Consider the following 27,574-nt stretch of genomic DNA (forward strand, 5'->3'; position numbering starts at 1 on the left):
TTTGACTTATTATCGAGTCTATCTCTATTTCGTCATCACTATATTGCATATCTTCTAATATTTTATCGAATTCGTCTGATTTCTTTTGGTATATATGTTCTACTCTATATCCCCAATTATCAGTTCGAGCTTCACATGATTTAAAGTGATTTATGGTTTCTTCTATTGTTAATTCTCCTAACTTACATCCTTTACATGTAAAAAATATATTTTTGTTATCTTTATGGAGTCTTTTTGCTTCTTCTATAGCTATGTCTACTTTAAATTCTTCTTGTATTAATTATATGTCCATAAGGGTTGACTCAGTAGTTTCATTTTCATCTAGAGTACTTTCTTCTTCTATGTCTCTTTGTGATTATAAGTTTTCGAAATAATCTCCTTTGGGAAATTCATTTTACCAATGACGAGATATTTAGAACTGAAAACTATATTAGACAGCTAGAACAAAAAGTAAAGTGTATGTATACTTTGCGAGGCACCATTTAATAATCATGTTGTCAACTTCTCATATCCCACCGCCATTCATGGCTACCTTCCTAAAATTAAAAAGTTCCTTGACACTTACAAGGTTGATTAAGAGATGTTGATTATAGATTCGGGTGAATTTAATATATTATATATATATATATATATATATATATATATATATATATATATATATATATATATATATATTAAATATGTTATTATTTTTTTTCGAATAAAAAAAAGTGTCCATTTAGCTACTTTTTTTTTAATTAAAAAGAGTGTTCACTTATTAAATTAAGAAATAATTAATTTTTTTCCTTCAGATTTGCCCCTATTAAGTGCTGATCAAATTCTATTAACTATTTAATTAGGGGCAGTTTAGTCAAATTACTTTCTTCTTCTTCTTCTTCTAGAAATTAGTATTTTCTTAAGGATGTGCAAATGGCTAAGTAGACAGCCTTTTTTATCCGAAGGGAGTACTATTTTAACTTGAAATCAGGTGCACAAGTAAAAGTTTAGATACGAATTCCGTTGCGAATTCAATAGCTTTTGCTCAAATATTACATTTATGTTTAAAAAAACTCATTAAAGTTATACATACTTCCTCCGTTCACTTTTACTTATCCACTTTGAACTTTTTATGCTGTTTAAGAAATAATAAATGAAGTGTATAATTTACCAATGTACTCATATTAATTGGTGCATATTTTTATTGGATTTAAAAAATGATTTAAAGTGAGTAATTAATATTATGTGTAAAATAGAAAATAATAAATTATTTTATCTTGATAGGCTAAAAGTGAAAAGTAAAAATAAAAATTTATTTTTAAAATATTGAATAAATAAAAATGAACGGAAGGAGTATTAAATTTAAAACCTAATTATTAGCATTTAAAGTCATTACTCTAAAATTCAAAACTCACGTAAAGTTGAAATTCTTGTTCCGAGTTCCGACCCATTCCGTCATTAATATGTTAGAATGATATGTTTCACTTACTTTACATTTTCTTTTTTTTTAAGCAACCAGTCAACCACCAATAAGCAGCTGCCTAGTGGCTTTAATTTTATTAATATAATAAAAAACTAAGTCAATCCTTTACATCAAAACACCAAACGACCATCCAAAATGGAAATTCAACACAACACAAAAGAAAAGTAGATCCAGATCTAGTGGAGAATTGCATCAATTTTCTTCACACCTCCATTGAAGCTCAGCTCCTCAATCTTCAAACCCAGGTATGGTTCTATTCCTTCAAGTAGTTGTGTAGACTTGCACTAGGAGGACATTATTCGAAAACAACAATTATTAGTATCACTTTTCTATTGGAAAGATAGTGCAATTGTTGGAAAGAAAACTCCCAAAACGGTCTTGATGTTTGTCTCTGCAATGCCGACGTACCACTTTTGAGATCTGATCTGAGAGATATTATATTTAATAATTTATTTTATTTTAATATTGCATTTGATACATTTCTTGTAGTTTGTCTTTAAAAATCTTCACATTCCCTAATTGAAAGATAATGTGGACCTCCTAGTACCATATATGAATTAGTTGTTTGCAGAAATTGCAGTTTTGATCTTTATGTGTTTAACTTATGTGTCAAAAAGTCTTTTTTGATTTTTTAAATTCGTTTTTCACCCAAACACAGCCTAATACAATCAATATTGAGCCTGTTTGGATGGATAAGCTAAGCAACAAGCTCAATTGTTTTTTTGGGCTTATTTTAAGTACAAAAAAAATGGCTTGGGGTTGCTTATAAGCTGTTTTAGCTCTTTTTAGTGTTTGGCTGGCTAGCTTAAAGCCATTTTTGCATAAAATAAGCCCAAAAAAAAATTAAGCATTTGCTTTTTAGATACCGAAAACATCTTATAAGCAAAAAAAATAAGTTAGCCTACCCCAACTTATTTTTTTGGCTTATTTTAAGTTTTCACAAAATGACTTTATTTAAGCCCATCCAAACGATGCTCTTTAGCTTAGCCAAACAATGTATAAGCTATTTTCATCAACTTATAAGCCAATCCAAACGGGCTCATTGTCTGCTTTGGATGTGGATCTTTTTGCACTCCCAAAAATTTGTTTCTCGAACTAAGCATTTCACATGATCCATCACAAACTAAGTTTCACATTATCTATCGCCTTATGAGTCTATTTGACCCAAAGCTATCACTCTCCATACGCGTACTGTCAACTTATAATATATGTAAAGAATGTACATGGTATGATATTATCTTTTTTAGGCCAAATTTGTACGATTTTCCTCAAAAAGCTCACACCGTTAAAGATATTACTACAACTTCTTTTTTAGCTAATTTTGGATGTAAGACTTTATTGGCATTTCCAATAACATGATGGGACGACGAGGGGATGGGAGTATTATTTTGTTACAATGCCATTAGCCTTCTCAAATGCGGGAATGATTTGTATGAAGAGTTTTTTCTATAATATTAGAACTTTCTTTAATTAATATAATAATTCTAAGGAACTCATTTTCCTTCTTGATTCCTTAGTTAATCCACACGTCAAAGAAGCAAAATAGTTGATTTTTTGTATGCAGTTAGTTATCTCTTTAGGACAGCTTTAAAAGGATATAGGCATTTAATTCAGGCAAAATACCAATTTCGACCTAATTTCTTCTGTGTTTTCCAAGAATAGCGGCGTTTATGTAATTCTAACTTTTAATATTATTTCATCTAAGAATCATTAAGGAGGTAATTCAAATATAAACAACAAAAACAAGAAGTCATCTATTGTATATTTTTTTTTTTTTCAATTCTACCTCAACTTTTTCGATTAGTACTCCCTCCATTTCATAATAAGTGACTCTTTTAGCTCATGCACACCCTTTAAGAAATTACTTACTTCTAGAAAATTATGAGTATTTTTACTAACTTACCCCTAATTAATGCTTAGAAAAAAAAAGTTATTTAATGATTCTTGATTATAAATAAGGGTAAGTTTGGAAGAATAGGATTAATTTCTTCTTGAAATCATAAAGTGTCACTTATTTTGGAACAAAATAAAAAGCCTAAAAGGACACTTATTTTGGAATGGAGGGAGTATAATTTTAACTAAGTGAAAAGTTTTTAAAAAATAAAGGATACTTAGACACAAAGGTGGATCTAGGATTAAAAATGATATACATGTTTAAAGTTCTTAGTATTGAATTCATTGGACTTCTAAAGTTTGGGGTTCAAAATGTAATATACACAACGACATTTTAGTACTATTCTTTTCTCACATATAATAATGTTCTTTGTCGTTATATTGGGTTCGGTGGTACTTGTAGCTACTAATTAGCTACATCCACCACCGACTAAGCATATACTTGTAGTATTAAGCTATATTTGTCTTTCTTAAAGACAATACAAAATCTTAAATGATAGATAATATAAGTCACAACCCAATTAGCAATGACTTGAGCTACGCCGTCATCAAACCCAACAATGTGCATACAATGTCAAACTTCTTTAGTATTCTTATTCATTATGATATGAGATTTGCCTAAGAATTTAGGTATCATTTGCATTGCTTCTTCAAAAGCATGTCAGTCTAGAAGTCTGTCAGTCCTCTCTATGACACGTTCTCACTGGCCTGCGCTCCGTCATGTACGTCACAATAGACTAGAGGATCATTGTAGAGGTGGGAAAAAGAAATGGAAAAGAAACGGAATTGGTTATATTTTATTTATGATAAGAACAAAGAAATTGTCTACTATCGGTAGTCAGGATTCCCTACTTGCAACGACCACTACAAATCATAAATCAATTCATACTATAAATGCCTAGCTCATTTTTCATTATCTCATGTGCAGAGTGAATCACTCAGCCATTCTGCTTTCTCCTTCACACATTTCATATCCAATTAGAAACTGGATTTTGAACTGTGTTTTTGAATATTCCATTGAAAAAAATTTGGAGCAAAGAAATTAAAAAATGGGAGAAGATGAACAAAGGGAGGATGTGGCTCTAATTTCAAGTCCCTCAAATTCACAGAAAGTTGATCATCATGTGGTGGCTTTAGGTGTCGAAGTTCCTGAAACACTTCATGAAGTTGGAACAGGTTTCTCTCTTTCATCTAAATTTATCTTTGTTTCATTAATTACTTTATTCATCTTTTTCTTTGATTCTTTCATTTCCCTTGTTAATTGCGAAAAGTATATACAAAATATCGCGCCTAAGGGTCGTAGTGAGAGAATTTCTCGTTCATGAGATATATATTGGGGATCTATGAATTGTGAGTTTATTACATCATGTTTCCCAAATATGGATCTATATTGCTTGGTTAGCCGACAATCACTTAGTCACAAACTTCGTGTAATCTGAACAAAATTTTTCTAATCTTCAACTTCCTCTTACGGGATCTTTCTTTATGTTCAGTTACAGCTCAACTAATGTCACGCTTTGCTTTCAATTTCCACTCCAAATAATTTCTTTTTTTTCGATTCCAATTCGAATGTTGTCCAAAAGCACAAGTGTGTTATCATTCCAATCGTTTAGTAATACAAAATTCGATGAAAATGGAGTTTGCCTGTCAAGTGTCAACAAATCCGTTGTTATCCCATAAGAATTTGGGAATGCAATACTTCCTCCTTTTCAATTTATGGGATGAATTTTAATTTATCGCGAAATTTATAAAAAGGGACACTTTCCAAAATTTGAGTAAAGATGTCATGAGATTTTTATGATTATAAAAATAGATCATTAAAGGTTAAATTAGTCTTATAGAATTACATAGTTTTCAAATATGATAAGATGTTAGACGGACTAATTAAGAATTAGGGCCACTTGAATGGGATTATATTTTGCTTTATTTTTCACTTGTTTTAGATATTTTAGATATGTGAGTCAAAATTCTATTTTGTCGTCTTTTTATGATCATGTATACATTACTATTTTCATTACATTCTATGGAAAAAACCGCGATGCATGGACTTCGTCAACTTAGACGGCTCGTAAAAGTCAACAATTTGATTCTACGGTCTATATTAGATCTCTTCCATTAAAGTCAATTGATCCATTAAAGTCAAATAAAGGGTATAAAAATCTATATAAATTTTTTTCCAATATCCAGCGGGTATAACGTGGACGTTATTTTGTCCAAATGCATCACAGTGGTATAACGTGGACTAATTCACGTTATACAAATAATTTTGTATAACGTGGATCGGCCCACGTTTTACAACATATATTTGTAAAATGGAGACTCATGCATTGTGCCTAAGTTCTCCTCCGCCTCTTCCTAGTAAAGGTCATTGTGGTCCCATAAGAATTTGGGAATGCAATACATTTTAAACTCCAATAGGAACCGATCCGGTTTTTGTTTAAAATATATTTTTTTTTGTTTTTTGTATTATATATATATATTATAGTATTTATTTGTATATTGTAGGTATATTTACATATATTTACAACTTTTAATTAAAAAAAGGATACGTATACATATATATGTATAACTTACATATACTTATATATATGTATAACTTAATATATATAGTATATATATATATACTATATATACTTATATATATGTATAACTTAATATATATACTATATATATGATAACTTAATATACATTATTAAATAGAATTAATTTAAATAACAATCAAATAAATCACAAGAAAATAAATTACAACAAATTAGTAAATTAAATTGCTAGAATTATGCGAAAAATAAAGATAGTTTGACGAAGGTACCAAATTGGGATTAATTTCCAACAAAGTCAAGGCGGCTAGAATTGCAAATCCACCAAAGCTACTTCGGATTAAATCACCAACTCCACCAACAATATTATAATTGCAAAATTAATAATTGAAAGTTGAAACTATAATAAGACTTTGTGGCTAGTGTTGCAAAATAATTATAATTGAGAGATGAGTTTGAGAGAAAGATGAAGAAAGTGAATTGGTGTGAACAATGAAAATGAAGAAGGGTTTATATAGGGGTGGGGGATGGGTTAAAGTGTTAAAAAAAAAAAAAATTTGGGGGCCAAAAATTAACAAAATGGCCGTTTGGCAACCATTCATTTTGCAAATGGACCGTTAGGCCCAACGGCTCTTTCCTTTTTTTTTTTTTTTTTTTAATTTTATTTGCGATTCAGAATCTAAAATTAGGTTCTGATTTTCTCCGGAATCGATTTTTCATGTTATAGATTTTGACACCTTCTCTAAGGGGAACTCGCGCCATCCAAATAGCCTCGAGTCCATTAATCTATAAACAACAAACTACGATGAAAAAGAACATAAAATTATAATAAAATAAATAAATTACACATAAGCGTAACTATTATATAAAATTAACAACCATAATTATGATAAAATACACGATCATCTATTAGGTTGTCCAATACATCCCTACGTATGGGTCATACGTGCCTCGTTTTTCGAGCTTTACAATGAATCGTTGGGCGTGTGTATTGCAGGTGGTGGTGCATCGGTATTGTAGCCCAAACCTATATAAAATTTAAAAAATAAATACATAAAAACCTTATAACTATCAAATAGACAACCAAATAAAATTATATAATTTTAAAGGTCACGTACTAATAAGAAATGAATCCACACATTGTTACTTGGACGTAAGATAAACAAGTATACAAAATTTGTTAAGTCTCTTAGACTAAGGTCACATTCAAGCAAATAGTCTAAATTTGGGATCGAAATATCGTGCCGCCACAAAAGCCATAGTAGTACAACCTCTGTTGCCGACAATTTCGTTTGATACGTAATGTCATCAAAATATATTCAATTAATTTAAGTTCTAACCTACTAATACCATTAAAACAACACTAAGAAAGCTCATGGATTAATTTACGAAACAATACTTATATTTCTAGCATTAACAATTCAAGGGATTACATCAATGCCAAATGAAATATATAAAGGTGTGCGTCTCAATTATTTTAAATGATACACATACCTATCCACACGGCCGTAGTGGGGGATGCGAGGATGAAAAGGATGATTATATTTTAATTTTATCCGGTATGGTCCTCTCAATGGTGAACTAGTACGCATATGGATTTGATTTGAAGTCGGATCAAGCTATTTGGAGTAACTTACTATTAAAAAAATATTACAATTTTTTCAAATTTTTAATTATTTGAAACCATGATAGTGGATCAAATACCTATAAGGTATAGACAAAATAATTGTAAAATATGATATTATCATGACATTTTAAGTATCTTTTTTTTGGACTCTTTTTGAGGCATCGATTTTTCACTTATGCTATATAAATATCACATTAAAGGTAAAATGGAAAACAATTAGTTATTATTTGTATAACAATCCACAAAAATAACGATAACATAACAACAAATTTCTTCAAAAGTGCTACTTTACCTTTTATATAATAATGCTTCTAACAATCATATCTTAAGTTCAAATTAAAATAACACAAATAAGACAAACATATATCTTATACGTATTAAAATAACACAAATAAAAAATAACAATATATATATAAAAACAGATATCCTACATCTACTATAAATATACAATATTATATGAGTTAGAAAAAATACCTTAATTTAGATAGCAACAAAAGATAAAAAGAGTTGCTCCAAAAATGATTAACGCAAGGTTTAAAAAGAAAATAAATGGAGGAGAAGGAAAGGAGAAGGAGAAAAAATGAAGGATGTAACTTCAAAAGGATGGAGGAAGACGGAGGAGAATGGAGTCAACAATTAGACGGACGTTTTACAACATATAGTTGTAAAACGTGGTGATCCACGTTAACAATTTAACGTGGATCAATCTACATTAATTTTTTTTTTTTTTTTTTTGGTCGTGATGTATATTAGATCTTTATCGTTTGGTATATTAAAGTACCCCTACCCCGATTCCATTAATTATGCTGATAAATTGTTTGAAAAATTGAAAGTCAGGATTGAAGAAGAAAGACTTTGATATGATACTACTGTCCTTAAAGAGATATTATCGGTAAATTTTTTAGAGAGTTACAAATAATTACGTTCATGATTTAACAAAGTCCTAATATTCTATAATTTTTTTTCTTATGCTACTTCAGGAGAATTCTTATATTTATATAACTTGAGCTATGACTTTTTAGAATAGTCGTGATTTTTCACGAACAAATATATTCATGCTCCATTTAAAACCTTTAAATATTACAAACTAATTCAACAGATAAGATATATTAGTTTTCAAAAAAGATCTCAAGGTCCGTCACCGCCACGTGCTGGAACTTTAGGCAGAAGTGGGTACTAATGTGAAAGAGATTAAAAACGGTCATGTTCAGCTGCTTATTAAAAAAGGGGTATTTTTCAAAATATACAGCTTGTTAAAATATTTACACCACATAACTCAATAGCACTTGTTGTCTCATTGATTTTCGGGGTGTGGTATTTTGAATGATGTCTATCCGAACTGGATTAGTATTTTCAGATCATGTTAGGACTGTCCAGCTCATAAAATATTATGCAATATTAAACAACATTTTATATGGGGGAAAAGCCAGTATACATAATGTTTCAACCTTGTATAAGGTGTATAATATTATATAAAAGGTGTTTGTACACAAATATGAAAAAATATGGTATTTATACACAAAATATGAGCTACGTGGCGTAATTTTTTTTTTTTTTTTTTTTAAGATAGACATACAACGTAATTTTCCCAATTAAAATAGTACAGTGGAACTTTTCTTATAAGCGTCATATTTTATGATTCATTACTTTTTGTATCATATCGGTATGCGTGGGGAATGGACTTTGTCAACTATTTAGACTGTCATAAAAGCCAACGAGTCTCCTTTACGGAGATAGTTTGGAGCCCATTTGAATTAGCTCAAAAAAATTGGCTCTTAAGCATAAAATGCGGACTTTTAAGTGCTGAAAATTATTTCATAAATAAACAGTTACGAGTTTAGATAAAAGTGCTTAAAAAGCTTTTTAGAAGTAAGGGTAGTATTTGAATGAATAGAAAATATAAGGGATAAAAAGATAAAGTTGTAGGAAAAAAATAAGTTGGGGTTGAGCAACTTTTTGATTTTGACTTATTTTAAACACTTTTTAAATTAATTTAAGTTGTTTTTTATTTTTGTTAAATACTCAAATAAGTTAAAAATGACTTATAAGCTGATTTGATCAATTTATAAGTCAATCCACACAGGTCTTAGATATATTATGAAAATTTCAAAGGTCCGTCACTTGCTGCTTATATGGCAAAAGTTTAGACTAATATGAAAAAACTGTCATGTTGAGCTACTTACAAAAATTGAACTCTTCACATAAAACATGCATCATAGTCAAAATTGTAGTACTATTTTTTATCCTAAATATTAGTCGTTTTAGTAATAATTGCGTTCTTCGTAAAATAGTTAACGTATTCAAAAAATAAGACATCATTTATTATAAGTGTTAATTAGATGAGACGTTCAGATAAATACTTTTATAATTAAAATTATGACAAATAGTTTGGAAGTTTGGACTGAATCGGTCCAAGTGTTGCACTTTTACCTAGACAGACCTGATCTCCAATTTGTTTACTCTTTTACCTTTAAAAAAAATCATAACTGGGCCTGCTAACTGACGTCTAAGCATTAAAAGCTTCCTAGAAAGGCAACTAGATATTTCCAAATTTGCTGAGGTGAAAAGAACAAGATGAGAAAATATTAATGCACATTGTATTACTTCCTCCATTTCAATTTAAGTATTTTACTTTTCTTTTTTGATCTATCATAGAAAGAGTGTTTTTTTCTATATTTGATTAATCGGTTCCAACATTCTTCACGACAAGTCTAAGATCATAAGATTTAAAGGAAGATACATTCTTTTAATTTAAAGCGATAAAATTTATAAGTCTCCTTTTATTTTTTGAACTTTATATCTAATTAAATTGAGAGACTTAAATTGAGACGAGGGAGTCCTTTATAAGTTTAGAACTAGTCTCTACTTTTCCTTCTTTTTTGTCTTTGCCTTTGGTGTCCGACCTTATTTTTCTCTACGACGATCTAGAAATAAGGAAAGAGAAAAAAATCTTTTGTTCACACTAGATTAATAAATAAATAAATAAATAGCATGTAATATTTAAGTATATTTATTGTTTAATCATGATTATTCTTACTCATCCGGTAAATTCTGGAGCTTATATTATATTTATTGTAATATTGACTTTGGCTTTGCTAAAGTTAGATGAGTTGCGCTGTTCTTTTTTCCCTTTTGAATCATTGAATGGTCCGTTTAATTCAAATGGTCTATTAGTTTGGAGATAAAATATGCTCAATTCTGGCTTACTTTAGGATATTTTTTCGAGAAATATAATATCTTAATATAATAATCACAAACTACTTATATAAATTGAAATACTTAAAAGGATTAATTTTGATCAACTTTCTATTTAGAGGTGATGATAGTCCAATCAAAAAGTAGATTATCTCTACTATTCAATTAGGTTTCACCTTAATCTTCTTCTCTAGTATTCAGTTTTTTCTCTTTTTCTTTCAGTATAGAAAAAAAGGCGCTGTGTTTTTCTTTCAATTGACAAATAGGACATCAAAAATCAATACAAAGATATCCATAAACAATTGACAAATAGGACATCAAAACCAACAAAAATATGTGAATTTGTGCCTGAAACTTTGAACTTCTAGTTCTCTCAATAAAGACAAATTCTTGCACTGTAAAGTTTTAATTTTTTATTAAAAAATGGTGAAATGAAATAAAAATTCATCACGACTCCTTTGTCTTAACCAGAAAATAACATCTGCGTTTCTATGCTTGAGTTTTCTATAATTTAAAGGAAAAAAAAAAAAACTTAGTCTTTTAAAACATATATTAGACTACTAGCATTAAACATTACACTTACTTTAACTCAAGTTAAATAAATATACCAGTCAAACAATATTTGAAATGTTGCAAATAATTGGATCAAGTCAAAGAAAATATAATACTGTACTAAAAGTGGAATTTTTTTTTAACTTTCAAGGTCGGTTTTTTTAGTGAACAAGTTTAAACAAGCCTTAATGCCATCACCCAATTTTAAACCCAATCTATTAAAATCAAATTGTGACAATATGTTGATGTTTCTTGTACAAAATTCTGCATACACTAATTATATATTTTAACATGTTGTTGAAAATAACCTGCCTTATTTTCAGAATTTAATTTCACTTTTTGTGGATAATTACATGTAGTTATATGTAGTTATCTTTCAGGTCACGTGATAGAGTAGCTTTTACACTGACAACCTATAGAAATTAAGCTCTTTTTGATAATCTGTAGTAATGTTTGTGTTGTGTGTTCTGTTTTGCAAAAAATGTAGATTCATGGTTTCAGGTGGGAGTTGTTCTGAGCACTGGTATCAACAGTGCCTATGCTCTAGGATATGCTGGCACTATTATGGTTCCTCTTGGCTGGACTGGTGGTGTCATTGGTCTTGTTTTATCAACTCTCATATCATTATATGCAAGTGTTCTTATTGCCAAGATTCATGAATATGGTGGAAAGAGGCATATTAGATACAGAGATCTTGCAGGATTTATGTATGGTACGTGCGAGCAATTACAGTACAAAATAATACTCCTTCCATCCCAATTTATGTAATGGTTTTTGACTACATACAACGTTTAAGAATGAATGGAAGATGTTTGAAACTTGTGGTATAAGATACGTCATAGATATTTGTGTGAATATAAATCATCTCATTTAGAGCAAAATCTAAAGTTTAAAGTTGAATTTTACTAAATATAGAAAAGTATCATTCTTTTTTGACGGACTAGAAAGGAAAAATGTTACATAAATTGGGAGTATAAACAGATTTCTTCTTGAGGTTTACAAGATTTTAATTCCTTTGACTTGTGTGGTTAAATTGGAGACTTGGTTAATGTTGCAGGTCGGGCAGCTTATGTAATTGTGTGGGCATCGCAGTATGCAAATCTTTTCTTGATAAATATCGGATTCATCATTTTGGGTGGACAGGCCTTAAAGGTAAGATAAAATATGTTCTCTCTTTGTAGGCGTGCAAAACAATAGAGCTAGTGATCTTCGGGATGATGAGATGGACTATTACTTACTCTAGCTTCAAAAGTGCATCATTGCATGAATCAATACTAACCTAACTCTGCTTTTCATAGTTAAGATGTGCCTGTGGGATGAGACTTTAGGGCTTTAGCGAGAGACTCTTTCTTTCTCCTACTTAAATGTTGGACCAGTAGTAGGGGTCACTGTTTTTGTTATTACAGAATTCCATGCTACAGAATGAATCTAGACTCTGTCAAATGTAGTTATTTTAGTATGGGCATGGCTTAAAGCATAGTTGGGAGAAGCTCGTCTGGAACTAGAGCTAGAAACGCTTTATTTTCTTTCCTTCTCATTCTTCATTTCCTTCTTACTGAGTACTTGTAAGCTTTTCATCATTTCAAGAGTCCAAGCTCATGGTACGTATTGCCTAGATCTTGCTGATTTTGTCTTTTGGGATATGCCACATAGAGCCCAAAAGAATGTGTAGCCAGTTAACTTGTATTTCATCTTATATAGCACTTCATTTTCTCCTCCCTTTTCAAGGTGGGATATTCCGCCCTCTTCGGGAATTTGTCAACCAGTCAGTATGTCGCCTTGACCCGCCCTTCATCATCAGTGTTACATATCCAGTACTTGACCTCCTCCGAAAGCTCCTACTATTCCAAAGGTCGCGAAATTAAAATAGAAAGAAGTGATATGAGAAAAGTTTGGGGACGTGGAAGCTGTTTGAAAGTTATAGACGATAGGAATAATGAAATATAAAGAAAAAAATTATGTCGAAGTTAATTTTATCAGATATGTCAATTATAGTAGTAGATAAGGAATGATTCTGAGACAATGTTATTTCTCTATGATTGGTAGGCTTTCTGTCTTCTCTTTAAGGACGACGATCGGATGAAGCTAGCATACTTCATCGCGATTGCTGGATTTGCCTGCGTCTTATTTGCCATTGCTGTGCCCACCTTGTCATCACTAAGGATTTGGCTGGCTGTTTCATCGGTTTTCAGTCTAGTGTATCTCACTATAGCCTTTGCGTTAGCTCTTAGAGATGGTATGCATATCTCCTTAATGTCTTACAACACCAGATATATGAAAATTTCAATAAGCACTGTGTGCTTGCAACAATGTGAAAATTTCAATAAGCACTGTGTGCTTGCAACAATGTGAAGTTAATCATTTTCGCGTTTGCAAATAATTGATAACTCTGCTGCTGATCAAAAAAACGTTGTGTGATGTGAAGAAGTAAATTGCTATCTCTTCTTTTTTGGTGGTTAAATTGCAGGTATTAATGCTCCTCCTAGGGACTATAGCATTCCAGGATCCAAAATAAACAGACTTTTTACAACTGTTGGTGCAGCTGCAAACCTTGTTTTTGTATTCAACACAGGAATGATTCCAGAGATCCAGGTAACTAACCAGGAAATATGTGAACATTTTGTGAAGAATCAAACACTTTAGCCTCAATAAGCCGTAAAACCTCAGGCTTGTTCCAATTGAGGTTGATGCGTAAAATTAAAGGAGGTGACATATTTTATGTATTAACTTATCTACGTAATTGGCACTTGCGAACACGCGCAAAAGCTTTTCCAAAATTTGAGTCCGTAGTGTCTAATTATAGGAACACTTTATTATGTGTTATGTTATTCAATTGGAACAGGCAGTAGTTCGAGTATCTATTGAAATTTACTGGCAAGTTTAAGGGGATGTCAATGAATTCCGCCAAAATATCTAAACTATGACCTCTTAAATTGGATCCAATTCCTTAGTGCCTAACACGGCGAATCAGTTTCCTGCTCTTTTCTCTTGATTTTTCTGATACTGAAAAACATCAATTTTTTTCTTTGACAGGCTACTATAAGAGCACCCGTTGTCGACAACATGTTGAAAGCCTTGTATTTTCAGTTTAGTTTAGGATCTGTGCCTGTTCATGTTATTACTTATGTCGGGTACTGGGCATACGGATCCAGTTCATCATCCTATTTGCTCAACAATGCCAGTGGTCCAGTTTGGGTTAAGGCACTCGCCAACATTACCGCATTCTTGCAAGCCATCATAGCTCTACATGTAATTATATTTCCGCTTTGATGTTACAATTTTGAGTTTAACTTCTATACATTGATAGTATAAAAGAATTCAGCTTACTATATTATATAGCTCCGCTCTCATGTTGTATTGCTTTTTCGGCTTATTGTAGATATTTGCGAGTCCAGCATATGAATTCTTGGATACAAAATACGGGATTAAAGGAAGTGCAGTTGCTGTTCGGAACCTGGCATTCAGAACTCTAGTCAGAGGTGGTTATCTCGCGCTTGCTACATTCCTATCTGCATTGTTACCTTTCTTGGGAGATTTCATGAGCCTCACTGGTGCTATCAGCTCGATTCCACTCACGTTTATTCTTCCGAACCATATGTATATAATTGCCATGAAAAAGAAATTGTCTTCATTACAAAAGAGTTGGCATATGATCAATGTAGTCTTCTTTAGTTTCATGGCTGCTGCTGCATTAGTAGCTGCTTTCAGGCTTATAGCAGTGGACTCGAAAAATTACGTCTTTGCTGATTTATAGTTTTAAATTAATCTCAACTTTCTCAATTCTTGGCCTCAGAGAGGTATATGTTTGTACTATATATTGGATGAATGATATTATAAACACAGATTCAAATTGATTTAGATGAAATGTGGAAAGGAATATCTTCATTTTGAGGAGAATCTCTCTCATCTTATTCTACTGGCATTTCAAAATTTATCTCAATATTCGGCCTCAGAGAGGTATATATATTTGAACTACAGTCAAACCTTTCTATAACAACAGTTCACTGCAACACCCAAGTTTTCTTTGGCACTGATTTTTTATGTTATGTTATATTATATATTATATATAACAACATTTCATTATAAAAAAAAAAAAAAAAAAAAAAATATCTAGACAAACGATTCTGTTACAGAGAGATTTGACTATATATATTGGATGAATGATATTATAGAACAGTTTTCAAATTGATTTGGTTGAAATGTGGAAATGAAATCACACGCATGTTTGATCGATTAACACATTTTCAATTTCTTAAAGGGATAGAGGATAGTAATGCCATCCATTAATGAATCATCTCATCCTTATGAATAGTATTTTTCAAGTTCAATTATCACATTGACCTATGGAGGCCTCATCATATTATCACATTGACCTATGGAGGCCTCATCATACACCTATCATATCTGATAATAATCCACACCATGTTCCATCATGCAACATTTATTCATAAAGAATTAAACATAAAGGTAATTTCAACATAACACAGATGGTCCTCATTGTACATCTTATTATCCCTTAAGAGTACATGCAGCAAAACCTCTAAGAACATTGCAAAAGATAGGTGAAATGAAGCCCAAACAACACAAAATAAAACCAATGCACTGCAACTAGAATCTTCATCTGTCAGCTCAATCTGTGAGCTCATCGTCGCTCTCTATATCTGTAAAAGAATGTAAAAGGAGTAACTCTACAATAAGTATCACAGAGCATCCTTAAACAAATGGGACATGTATCATGTAATTATAACAAGCATGAAAAGCAACTCCATGATTTATATACTGAAAGGGACATTTAACTGTACACAAGGCCAACTAAATACTGAAACAACATTTCACATACCATGCATGCTAATCCGTATTGTCTCCAATGATGATTTCTAGTTGATCACTGGCTCCCATTTCTACCTGCAATTTCTGAATCTTCTTCGCCGATTTCTCGGCAGAATATGATGACTGATAGACTGAAATCTTCTGCAATGTCAGACTATCTCCAAAGCTCAATGGTATCTCAGAAAGAAGCCTATACCACTAACCACTGGAGACTCGGAAATTGATCACTATCAGAAGAAATCCACTGTTTAAAGTCCAAATGGCACAATTCCAAGAATTTGAGATTGCAGAATCCTCCATCACATGTTTCCCAAACTAGTCTGCTGAAACAATTGTATCTAACTTTTAGAACCTCAAGGTTTGGTAACAATCCAATGATTGTCATGTCCTTCCAATCCAAGTAGCCAGTTGTCCATGTGAGCGTCTTCACGTTCGGAGGAAATGTTCTATGATCAGGAATGCCTACAAGCAATTTGTTATACAGTGTACTAAACCAGTTAATTTCCAATGTCTCAAGATGATTCAAGCCTGCGAAATCAGGAAGGGAAAGAGAACTCTTCTCATTTAGATAAATTCCCAGCTTTCTAAGATTAGGAGTTCTTGCTAATACCTCTTGCATACTACTTGAACATTTCAATGTGGTCATGGTCTGCATATCATCAAGCAATAGAGAATTTGGAAAACATGCCCAAGGTGTTTCAATTGTGAAACTAGGATAGACACATAGATGCCTCAATTTTGCCATCTTCCAAATACCTTGTCCTAGAATCAAATCAGTCTCTCCTCCATACCTAAGAATGAAAGTTTCCAAGTTCCAGAGACTATTTATTGTTAGTCTGCACCTTCCAACACGTTTAACACGAAGACCGAAGTACTTCAAATGAACTTGCTGCAATGCTAATGTGGAACAACCATGAAATGTCACATCATTTAGATCCAACACTCCGAGGAATCTATATAAAGATAATCTAGACCCACAATGCTTGGATAGAGTGGTGATGACTCCAACACTTCAGGTTGGAGGAACTGTTGTCATGAACCCATTTGTACAAGTGAAGTATCCTGAAGGATTCATCTTCCTTAATTTTCTTGATACATAAATCTGTAAGCATATCATGAATAGAACAAGCCTTGACTTCACCGTTACACCATTTCTTGGCAATAATAACTAAATTTCTATCAACAAGATCCATCAAATAACTCATTGCAACATCTTCTAGGCTCATATTGTCAACCTTTTCTATATATCCCTCGGCTATCCATGACAGTATTAATCTTTTAAGAGGTATCGCATAGTCTTCTGGGAATATTGCAAAATAAAGAAAGCATAACTTTAAATGAAAAGATAGGTGCTCATAACTCAATGCTAATGTGCCCATGAATTGGTCTAAAACTTCCTGGTCATCATGATGGGCATCCATGCTTTGGGAAAATTTGCTCCAGCTCATTACTGTCATTTCCTTGTTTGCAAGAAGTCTAGCTATGACAACAATTGCAAGTGGTAATCCTCCGCATATTTTAATAATTTCTCTCCCAACCGCTTCTAACAATGGAGGACTCCTTTTTTCCCTAAATGCCTTGTGACAGAACAAAGTTCAACATTCAACCTCACCTAGAAGAGAAAGGTACAAGGGCGACTTGCAAAGGTTAGCACCGATTGCTACTTCTTTTATCCGAGTTGCCATCAGAATCCTACTTTTATTGTTGTTATCTGGAAAACAACTTTCTCATTCATTCCAAACATTATCATGCCATACATCATCAATGACGATTAGGTATCTTTTTCCATAGAGGTATTTCGTCAACTTGTCTGCCAAATCGCTCTCATCCATGGAGCTTAGTGTGTGTTTATCTTTGGTTGCATAATTCAAAATATCACACAGTATATTTTTCCTTTGAAATGCTTGAGAAACAGTTGTCCATGCCAAAAATGAAAAGTGACGAGAAACAAATTGATTATTGTACAAGTTCTGAGCTAAGGCTGTCTTACCAGCACCAGCCATGCCAACAATAGAGATCACTTCTCTTTGCTTATCTCGGCTAAAAAGCCTGTCCAGGATTTCATTTGTAGCCTTCTCGAGACCCACTAGCATTTCTTCTCCTTCTCCTTCTCCGTTGGCCCTGCTTGATGTGCATCTCGAAGAATGTCCTTCAATCACAACTTGAATAGGAGCATGAGAAGGATCAGAAAAGTTTATCCTTGACAATTCTCTTCGGAGGGCTTTTTTAATATTTATAACCAAATTTCATATATTTCTTATATAAATACTTCCTGAAGAAATGCTAGTTCTGAGGCCAAAGGCCAAGGAGAAATAACGGCCTAGCAAAAAACTATCAGTAGCATCTAATGCCATAGAAGCCCAGTATCAAGCTTCATGGTTTAACAATTGGAGTTGCTCAATCTTAATGCCTTATTTGTGAAACTTTGCGAAGATAGACGTTATAACTCTGATATCCTCAAAAAGTGCCACAACATGTGCTCTTTCGTTTGAGGGCAGAAGTGATCGTCTATGTTTAGCAGCTAGGAATATAAAAAGAAGCACATGGACCAAGCATTTCTGAAGGGTGATTGGAGTCCGACGAATGTTGCATCATGGTTGCATAATCTCCTTCATCTGACGTTGGATGAAGGAGATTATGTCCTTCTCGGATTTCAAGTTTCGGGAGAGAGAATCGGAGCAGAGTTCCAAATAGCTTACAAGGAAAGGAGCAAGGTTTTTCTGAATGCAACTCCAAGTTTTCAAGCAAAAACTCAAGAGCAACATTTGCTTCATCCATCACTCGAATTTAACTTCTCCAAGGGTCTGGCTTAGAATTGAAGAACACCTATTCAATTTCATCACTTTCCTCTCACTATCTTACACTTTGGACTATGAAGTATGAACACTACGTAAATCTGACTTGTTCCAAAAAAGTCAGATTTGACCCAAACACTGATACATTCCACCACTAATAACTTGGGACAGGGATGGAGCTACAAGTCTATCTAGCTTTGGCCCGTTTTTGTGTTTAAAAATTCACTTAATACGTACAAATAATTTTTCCAAACTCGAGTAAGCTGACTTTTCTATAACTTAGAGCCATAAACTTAAAATTCTATCTCCGCCTCTGACTAGGGAAATGTGTAGTTATATATAAAACTAGTAACCAGTTTTGTTTTCTCTCTTTTATATATATTTTTTTGCATAACGGGGTTATTTTATTTACTAGTGTCACTCGGCCCGTGCTAAGCCCGGGCCCAAACCAGCATTAAAAATTCAATTTGTAGATATTTTTTTTAAAAAAATTGCTCTTGGTTCTTTATTCTTGTAACATCAGTTTGATATTTTCGAAAGACTTCTAAAATATTAAAGTATAAAAACGTATGTTAAAGGAAAACATTTTTCTTAGTTTATATATTAGATTTTTTTAGAAAAAAATCAATAATTGAAAGCTCTTCTAATTTAATTTTTTGAGATTAAGTCCTCGATGATCCAAATTTAGCTTTTCATATGTTAAATTAATTTTAATTGAGTTCTTTGAATTGAACTCATATTGGCTAACTTATTTTTTTATCAAAATATATTTTGCAAAATACCGGATAATTAATAGGTTATATAATTTAGGACAATTAGTTAAGTTCAACGTGAAAAATATTATTACTCCTAAATTTTATAAAATACATTATACGGTTTTTTACAAAATATTTTAATAGTAAAAAATATACTTTTTGAAATTGTCTAATATTATTATGGTATCGAGATCAAATTATATTTCTTTAAATACAATTTTTTCAAACACTTTTAAAATATATAATAATAATATCTTATAGTTGCTCTTTTAATATAGTAATTTATTAAATAATTTTATGTTAAAAGTGCGCGCACGTAAATTTGATAAATTAATTACCATACTTCGGAATTCAGTTTTCGATTGAGACGAAAGGGCTATTATTCACAATTTTGATAAATTTTAAAAGTATTTGACATTGATATATTGAAACAAGTTTAATAATATTTTCACATAAAAAACTCAAATATGTATGAATATGCTTTGTGGGAGCCACTATAACATTTTCCATGACATTATCTTTTTAGTGGCATAAAAAAAGCCTAAAAGTTCTTAAAAATTTACCAAAATGTTTTACAATTTATAAAGTCATAAAAATTTCAAGTAGGGATAAAAGAGGATAAAAAATTCATGTGAGGACTACAAAAGATTGGATTCTTCCTTATATATAGTACTCCCTCCGGATCAAAAAAAGTGTCCACTTAGCCCTTTTTTTTTGTCAAAAAAAGTGTCCACTTATTAAATCAAGAAACAATTAACCTTATTTTTTCAGATTTGCCCCTATAAGTGTTATGTGATCAAATCCCAATGTCTATTTAATTAGGGGTAGTTTAGTCAATTTACATATTTTTTTCTTGGAGTGAGTAGTTTCTTAAGGGGTGTGCAAATGACTAAGTGGACTTTTTTTTTTTTATCCGAAGGGAGTAGTAAATTTGGAAGATTGATAGACAATTTGCTCGATAAAACACACACACGACACACCTACCACTAGCAACTGGGAATGTGCAAATCCAGACAGCTAATGTGTGACTTTATCTAAATTTTAATTAACAGCATTTTTTTTAAAGCAAATTGCAATCAATAATATGTGCATTGTTATATTAATAAAAATTGTTCATCAATTTCAAGTCCTTATTTTGAATTGACTAGTTGTCCTAATCTGTGTCTACACTTTTTTCTTTTTAACAATACAAACCGTCTCGCCATTTCCACCCAAAAAGAACGGAAAATCTCACTCATCTAGGGTACGCATTGGGGCGGGTGGTGGAGGCGAAGCAATTTTTAGTTTATGTATTCTGGACCACAATACTTGTTTCTTACACCTTGTTTGGATGGTTATTACCTATTGTATCGTAATCTCGTCGTCGTTAGATGATGCCACACATCATAAACCTACAAGAAAGTAGGATATGGTATAAAACTATTATAAAAAGGTAGGGTAAAGGATAAAATATGATTATTAGATAATATGAAAAGACAAAAATGAGGAAAAAAATAAGGCAACTGTGTGATCACGCCAAATTGGTCGTTACATAAAATGAGAGTTTTCGTCGTTACATAATGATGATTAACAATACGATACAATAAAATTCAACTAATAATCAAAACAAACGTTGTACTTATACTAACAACACAATACGATACAATAGGTAACAACCATCCAAACAAGCTGTTATAACAGCTTAAATTTATATTTTTTTTAATATAAATACAATATTTGAGCTAAAGCTACTAAGTTTTGATGAACCCGTAATTCAAACTTGGCCCCGCCTTTGCGGCTCGGACACACCAGATCAGAGATGGGAACACCGGGAACTCCATCCTAAAAACATTAGGGAGATTGGAGCTGGGACAATTTGTCGTCTGGTTGAAGAGGAAACGACTGTACAAATTGCAAAAATGATTATTCAACTGCTTTCTCTTCAAAGTTCTCTCTGTTCTTGAAGCCATTGTTTTGGTGACTTCTTCCTCTGCTATGGCTGCCATATCCTAAATACTTGCAAACAACCACTTTTTTCAGGAACTCCATTTTTTTTTTTTAATTTATTGCAAGTCTCTTGGGCAAATTAATACTCCCTTGAAAGAAAATTTGAGATCAATGTTTTAACGGAAAAGGGCCAAAAATACCTGAACATATGAAAAATGACTCACAAATACCCTCCTTAAGTATAAAAGTACCATCAACCTTAGGGTATTTTTGTGAAGAATTATAATACTCAATAGTAGTCAAATGTTAGTTCACCTATCAATTGGATATATATTTACCATTCTCTGAGTATAAAATCAGATGACATTTATTATAGCTGAATAATTTAACATTTACATAAAAATGATCCCTAAAGATGAGAACATTATCCCCTCTATCTAATACTGAAAAATAAAATTATAAATCAGCAAAGACATGGTTGGTTTTAGAGTCTACATCCATAAGCTTCAAGGCAGCTACTAATGCAGCAACTGATATGCAACTAAAGAAAAAAATATTGAGCCAATGCCAGCTCTTCTGTAATAACGACAACTTCTTTCTATTAGCAACAATGTACATGTGATTTGGAAGTATAAATGTGAGTGGAAATGTACTGATAGCTCCAGTAAGGCTCATGAAGTCTCCCAGAAAAGGCAACAGAGCAGAGAGGAAAGCTGTAATGGCTATATAACCACCTCTAACAATAATTCTGAATCCCAAGTTTTTACAAGCCAGTGCACTCCCTTTAATTCCGCACTTAGTATCCAAGAACTCGTGCGTTGGACTTGCAAAAATCTGGGATCATAAATAGAAGCAACTCTCAGTATGCTAAAAATAATTAGAGACATAGTAAGTATGTGAGGGACCAAATGAGTGGTATGTGGAACTGCTTGGGGCAGTGTAGTGCATGAAGCATCCCACGTTCATGCAGGGGCCGGAGAAGGATCGCACCCGAAGGGGTTTGATGATAGGCAGTCTACCTTGACGCAAGCTTCAGTGACCGATTCCACGGCTTGAACCCGTGACATATCGGTCAAACAGAGACAAATTTACTGTTGCTCCAAGGCTCGCCTTCTTATCTTGAACTGTTTGAAGGAAAAAACTTACCAACACCGAGTGTTTACTGTAAACTACATTATTTTATCATTAGTGTAAGAAAAGGTGAGGTGAGAATCGGTATTAAGTAGTTAACTATGGTTGACTGATAATATTTTATTTAAAGACATATGGTATGAATCTATTGCGTAGGTGTAAACACCCGGTGTGGGTAAATTGTTTCACTGTTTGAATTATGTAACATGAAAATAGTTGTTGTATAAAGGTCATAAGATTGGAGCAGAGTGATAATTACATGCAACGCGATGATAGCTTGCAAGAAAGCTGCAATATTAGCCGTTCCCTTCAACCAAATTGGACCACTAACGTTGTTCAGCAAATAGGAAGATGCATTGAATCCATAAGCCCAATATCCAATGTAAGTAACAGCATGCATCGGAACAATGCCTAAAGTAAACTGAAAGTTGAGGGCTTTTATCATGTTCTTGACAACAGGTTCTCCCACGGTAGCCTATAAGAAAAAGAAAGAAGAGATTGTGAGAATTAAAAACAATGGAGAAAACAAATTCAGAAGACAAACAAAAGCATTTGTATGTAAGGAAATGGCGTTAAGACTTTAAAAGTTCTCTGCAGAAAATATAATCGTCATCCTTCATTCACAATTAAACGAGTCTCTTTAGAAGAATGTTGCATCACTTCACTCAGCAGATATCTCTCTCGTCCATTTCTTTTAGCAGATGTTCATTGTATTGTTCGATCAAGTCTTTACATCAAAGTTGAAGCCAAGCAGTAAGTTATGGATATAGACCTTTAGAGCCAATCAGTAACGTCAGATGTAGGCCATTAGTTTCTCAATGAAATGACATCAACCATGGTGGCTTATAAGTCATTTTGTTTCCTCCAAAGGACACAATGAATAGAACGAGATCCAAAAATTCACCTTAAATTATCAATTATCAACTCATGTAGTCAAGTAATTTGCTACTCTTGACTTCATAATAAGTCACGTGCTTGACCAAAAATTTCTATGCATAAATAAAGTTATCAATTTCTAGGTCAGTTACCTGTATCTCGGGAATCATTTCTGTGTTATATGCAAAAACAAGATTAGCAGCAGCACCAATAGTTGCCCAAATCCTACTGCTTTTGGTTCCTGGAATGCTATAGTCTCTAGGAGGTGCCTCAAGACCTGCAATTCACGATATTTAAAAGGATGAACCACAACAGCATTCCTCTTAATAATATAGAGCTACAAGATTGAAAGGGCAAATATGATTTTTGTAGAGAAGCAAAATGCAGTGAGAGCAAGGCTATGCTTTCCATTACAGACAAACCAAATGAACCACTATGTTGTGATACTTTATAAAACAGGCCCTGATACTATGTGTAAGAGGACTAATACTTAAGTCAGAAAATGTTAAGAAAACATACTCCCTAAAAAAATACTAACTCCTAGACAAAAAGACTAAATTATCCCTAATTAAATAGGCATTGAGATTTGATCATATAACACTTAATAGGAGCAAATATGGAAAAACAAGGTTAATTCTTTCTTGATTTTCTAAGTAAACTCTTTTTTTTTTATCAAAAAAAAAAAAAAAGAAGGCTAATTGGACTCTTTTTTTTTATCCGGATGGAGTATTAATCTCTATCAAGGCGAATGATTGGTCAACCTTCTCCAAATTATGCAAATTAACTATTTAGTAGTCAATTCAAGCCTAGAGTCTTAAAACCTTTTTCCTTTTTTGTGGTCAAATCATTTGATTGCAATTGCAAGTATCTAATTTTCTATTTGTTACATATGCTGTTTTTCTTTGGCAATTAGATATTCTTAGGTCATTCCAATTTCATGTTCACATTGTAAAGTAGTTCCATTTGATCACTATTTCCTTAGGTGATAATACCATTTCAAACATGCAAAACAGCACCTTTTTGCGGCTTCTTTGACTCGCTGCCGATTTTAAACGGAATTAACTTATAATATTTAACGGCGTTCGATAACTTTTTCATGTTTGGTTGGTCAAAAATTCTAAAAGAACATTTTCTTTAGGAAAACAAATGTATTAATGTTAACAAGCTAAATTCATGGAGGAAATCAAAAAATATATCTAAGGTTTGTTCAACATTGAGAGAGAAACGAAGAGAGAGAATTTTCTTATTATCTGAAATGAGAGAAAATGAAATCATGCATTTTTTTTGCGCGGATTGCCCTTCTTTTGGGTGGGTCTTTAATTTTTGCCCTTCAAATTGCTGGTCTTTAATTTTTGTTCTTCGCTTAAAAAGATGGCCGAAAATACCTTGAGGTTCTGTGTTCGAACCTCTGCTCAATCAAAAAAAAATTCGCAAGGCAAGGCTTTGCAAAATTAAATTATAATAAGTTGCATTTTTTATTTTTCAGGTAACTGGTTCTACTTACGATGAATATAAACATGTAGTTAACTTTCAGATAATCAAATCGCATAAAAAAAATTACCCTAACAATGTATAGAAATTAAATAGAGTCGCTGAATGCCTCTTATTAATAGTACGTAGTATTCAGCAAAATGAAGACCATTGCCTGTATGAAAGCAATTGGTTGGGTCAGAATCTTGTCTTGAAGAATCCAGCAGCAATTTGGCAAATTTGGTGGTAAGTGCTCCTATTCAATACAAACTCATAATTAGCTTTAACGGTGGACAACAACAAACAGAGTGCATGATTTAAATGCTAGAAAAATTAACCTGTTTATTATTGTGAATAACGTGCATGATATTGTTGTTGAACTATCAGTGGCGGATTCAGGATTTTCACTCAGGCGGTTCGAAAAACAACAACAAAAGCTAAACATAAAAATAATATTGTCCCAGGGTATCAAACCTAGGACACTAGAGAGAATTTTAAATACCTTAGACCGCTTGAGCTAATCTTTTGGATTTATTTAGGGTGTTCAAAATTTATATATGTACACAAACACAGAAAATCTATCTTATATATACCGTGTAATTTTTTGCCGAGGGTGAACACCCTACCCACCATCTAAATCCGCCCCTGTCAGAACTATTGCACATCACTCCATAAGCATGCTGGTGGATGACACTCACAACTCAATTGATGATGCAATTTGTCCCATATTATTAGACCCAATTTCATTAATTCGGGTAGGAAATCACTCCACATTCATATATAATAACAAGAATGGATTTTTTCAAGAGATCAACTAATAATTAAATGATAACGAAAAAGCCACTTAAAACTTGAATTCTTCTGATTTTCAAGAGATCTTTATATATATATGTATAAAGAATAATTTTGATTTTGTCTATAAAAGCAAAGGAAATTTGAATGAACTCTCTCGCGTCTTTAGCTTCGTCCCTGTATATGTTTGAGATGTTATAAGAAATCATAGACCAACCACCTTAAACGTCATTTCACAATCTCCCTTTTTTTGGTGGAACTTTTTTTACTTTGTTCGTTTACACAATTATTATTTAGAGAGTTAAATAACACTTCTTTTAATTATGATTTATTCAGATTCATTTTAAATACGACAAAGCGAACGTCGACAGCCAACGGCCGGAATATATGTTATTCACATGAATGGTGTAGCATCTCCCTAAAAGGGCAAAACAAATCATTGAAATAGTCATTGACAGGTACTAATAAAAAATCATTGGTAGGTAAAAACAATTCATTGATAATATTTCCAGCAAGATCAGTGATGAAATCCAATCCACTTGGAATATTCAATATGCTAGCTATAGCTACTTTACAGTGCAACATTTAATAATCATGTTGTTAACTTCTCATATCCCACCGCCATTTATGACTACCTTCCTACAATTAAAAAGTTCCTTGACACTTACTAGGTTGATTCAGAGGCCTGATTATACATTCACGTGAATTTAATAATTTTTAAATAAATATATTATATGTATATTACTTATGTTATTATTCTCTGCAGATCAAAAAGAGTGTTCACTTATCAAATTTAAAAAGAATTAACCTTTTTTTCTTCAGATTTGCCCCTATTAAGTGTTATGTGATCAAATCTCAATACCTATTTAATTAGGGACAGTTTAGTCAAATTACTTTTTTTTTCTCCTAGAAGTTAGTACTTTCTTAAGGATGTGCAAATAGCTAGGTAGACACTCTTTTTTATCTGAAGGAAGTACTATTTTAACTTGAAATCAGCTGCGCAAGTAGAAGTTTAGATACGAATTCCGTCTAATTCAATAGCTTTTGCTCAAACGTTACGTTTATGTTTAAAAAAAACTCATTAAAGTTATACATACTTCCTCTGTCCCATAATAAGTGTCACCTTAGCTATAAAAAAATTTCCATAATAAGTGTCATCTTAGGAAACCAAGACATAAATTGACCAGTTTTTTCCAATGCTACCCTTAGACAATAAACTAACATTTAAATGATGATTGGACAAGCCACATAGTAACTTGGGGCATTTAATTATAGGTGACTCTTAAGTCTTTTTTTTTAGTGGAGGTGACTCAAGTTTTAATTATTGAATGGAGATGATGCTTTTTGATTAGTGATTAAGAGGTTTCGACCTTGCCCAAAAGTTTTCATTTTGACACTTTGACCCTTAACTTTATTTTTAACACTTTGCCCTCAAGTTTATATTTAACACTTTGACCCAGCCAATATAAACCCTAAAATACCAAAATGGGTCCAAAAAAAAAAAAGGGCGCCAATAGCCGCACCCGTTTTTGCTCGTTTCCCTCCACTGTTCTTCTTCTCCTTCCTCGGTTCGTTCTTTATCCTCCTCCTTCTTCTTCTTTTCCATCTTTGTTCTCATTCTTTTTCTCCCTCCATTCTTCTTCCTCATCTTCCATTCTGCTTCCACTGCTTCTTCTTCATCCATTCTTTGCCATTTTGAATAATGTAACCAACAAAAGAAAAAACTAAACCACCGT

General features: G+C 32.3%; 2 protein-coding genes and 2 long non-coding RNA genes across 5 annotated transcripts in view; 2 read left to right on the forward strand and 2 right to left on the reverse strand.

Moving 5' to 3' along the window:
* Window positions 1-1,638: 1,638 nt before the first annotated feature.
* On the forward strand, window positions 1,639-15,160 carry LOC132068338 (proline transporter 2-like). 2 transcript variants are annotated; one of them, XM_059461913.1, is made up of 8 exons: window positions 1,639-1,704; window positions 4,462-4,528; window positions 11,751-11,975; window positions 12,321-12,415; window positions 13,310-13,499; window positions 13,731-13,855; window positions 14,297-14,512; window positions 14,643-15,160. In XM_059461913.1, exons 3-8 carry the CDS (start codon window positions 11,828-11,830, stop codon window positions 15,015-15,017), a joined length of 1,149 nt encoding a protein of 382 aa, XP_059317896.1. In that variant the 5' UTR covers window positions 1,639-1,704; window positions 4,462-4,528; window positions 11,751-11,827; the 3' UTR covers window positions 15,018-15,160. The 2 variants fall into 2 exon arrangements, with proteins under 2 accessions (XP_059317896.1, XP_059317895.1); XM_059461912.1 differs by lacking the exon at window positions 1,639-1,704 and having other exon boundaries at window positions 4,257-4,528.
* LOC132068339 (uncharacterized) lies at window positions 10,580-11,221 on the forward strand. Its single transcript, XR_009417376.1, has 2 exons — window positions 10,580-10,904; window positions 10,939-11,221. It is a non-coding gene; the product is annotated as an uncharacterized LOC132068339 (long non-coding RNA).
* The window catches only part of LOC132068340 (uncharacterized), a 34,625-nt gene continuing 18,061 nt past the window's right edge, over window positions 11,011-27,574 (reverse strand). Inside the window, exons 2-3 of the long non-coding RNA XR_009417377.1 lie at window positions 11,320-11,383; window positions 11,011-11,268 (exon numbers count right to left, since the gene is read on the reverse strand). This is a non-coding gene — a long non-coding RNA (uncharacterized LOC132068340). The remainder of the gene's footprint in view (window positions 11,269-11,319; window positions 11,384-27,574) is intronic.
* On the reverse strand, window positions 21,138-24,079 carry LOC132068336 (proline transporter 2-like). The gene is made up of 3 exons (XM_059461910.1): window positions 23,729-24,079; window positions 22,960-23,175; window positions 21,138-22,403 (listed from the first exon to the last, which is right to left on the reverse strand). The coding sequence occupies exons 1-3, from the start codon at window positions 23,744-23,746 to the stop codon at window positions 22,026-22,028; spliced, it is 612 nt and encodes a 203-aa protein (XP_059317893.1). The 5' UTR covers window positions 23,747-24,079; the 3' UTR covers window positions 21,138-22,025.

The sequence above is a fragment of the Lycium ferocissimum genome, chromosome 8, assembly GCF_029784015.1.
Source record: "Lycium ferocissimum isolate CSIRO_LF1 chromosome 8, AGI_CSIRO_Lferr_CH_V1, whole genome shotgun sequence".
NCBI lineage: Eukaryota > Viridiplantae > Streptophyta > Magnoliopsida > Solanales > Solanaceae > Lycium > Lycium ferocissimum.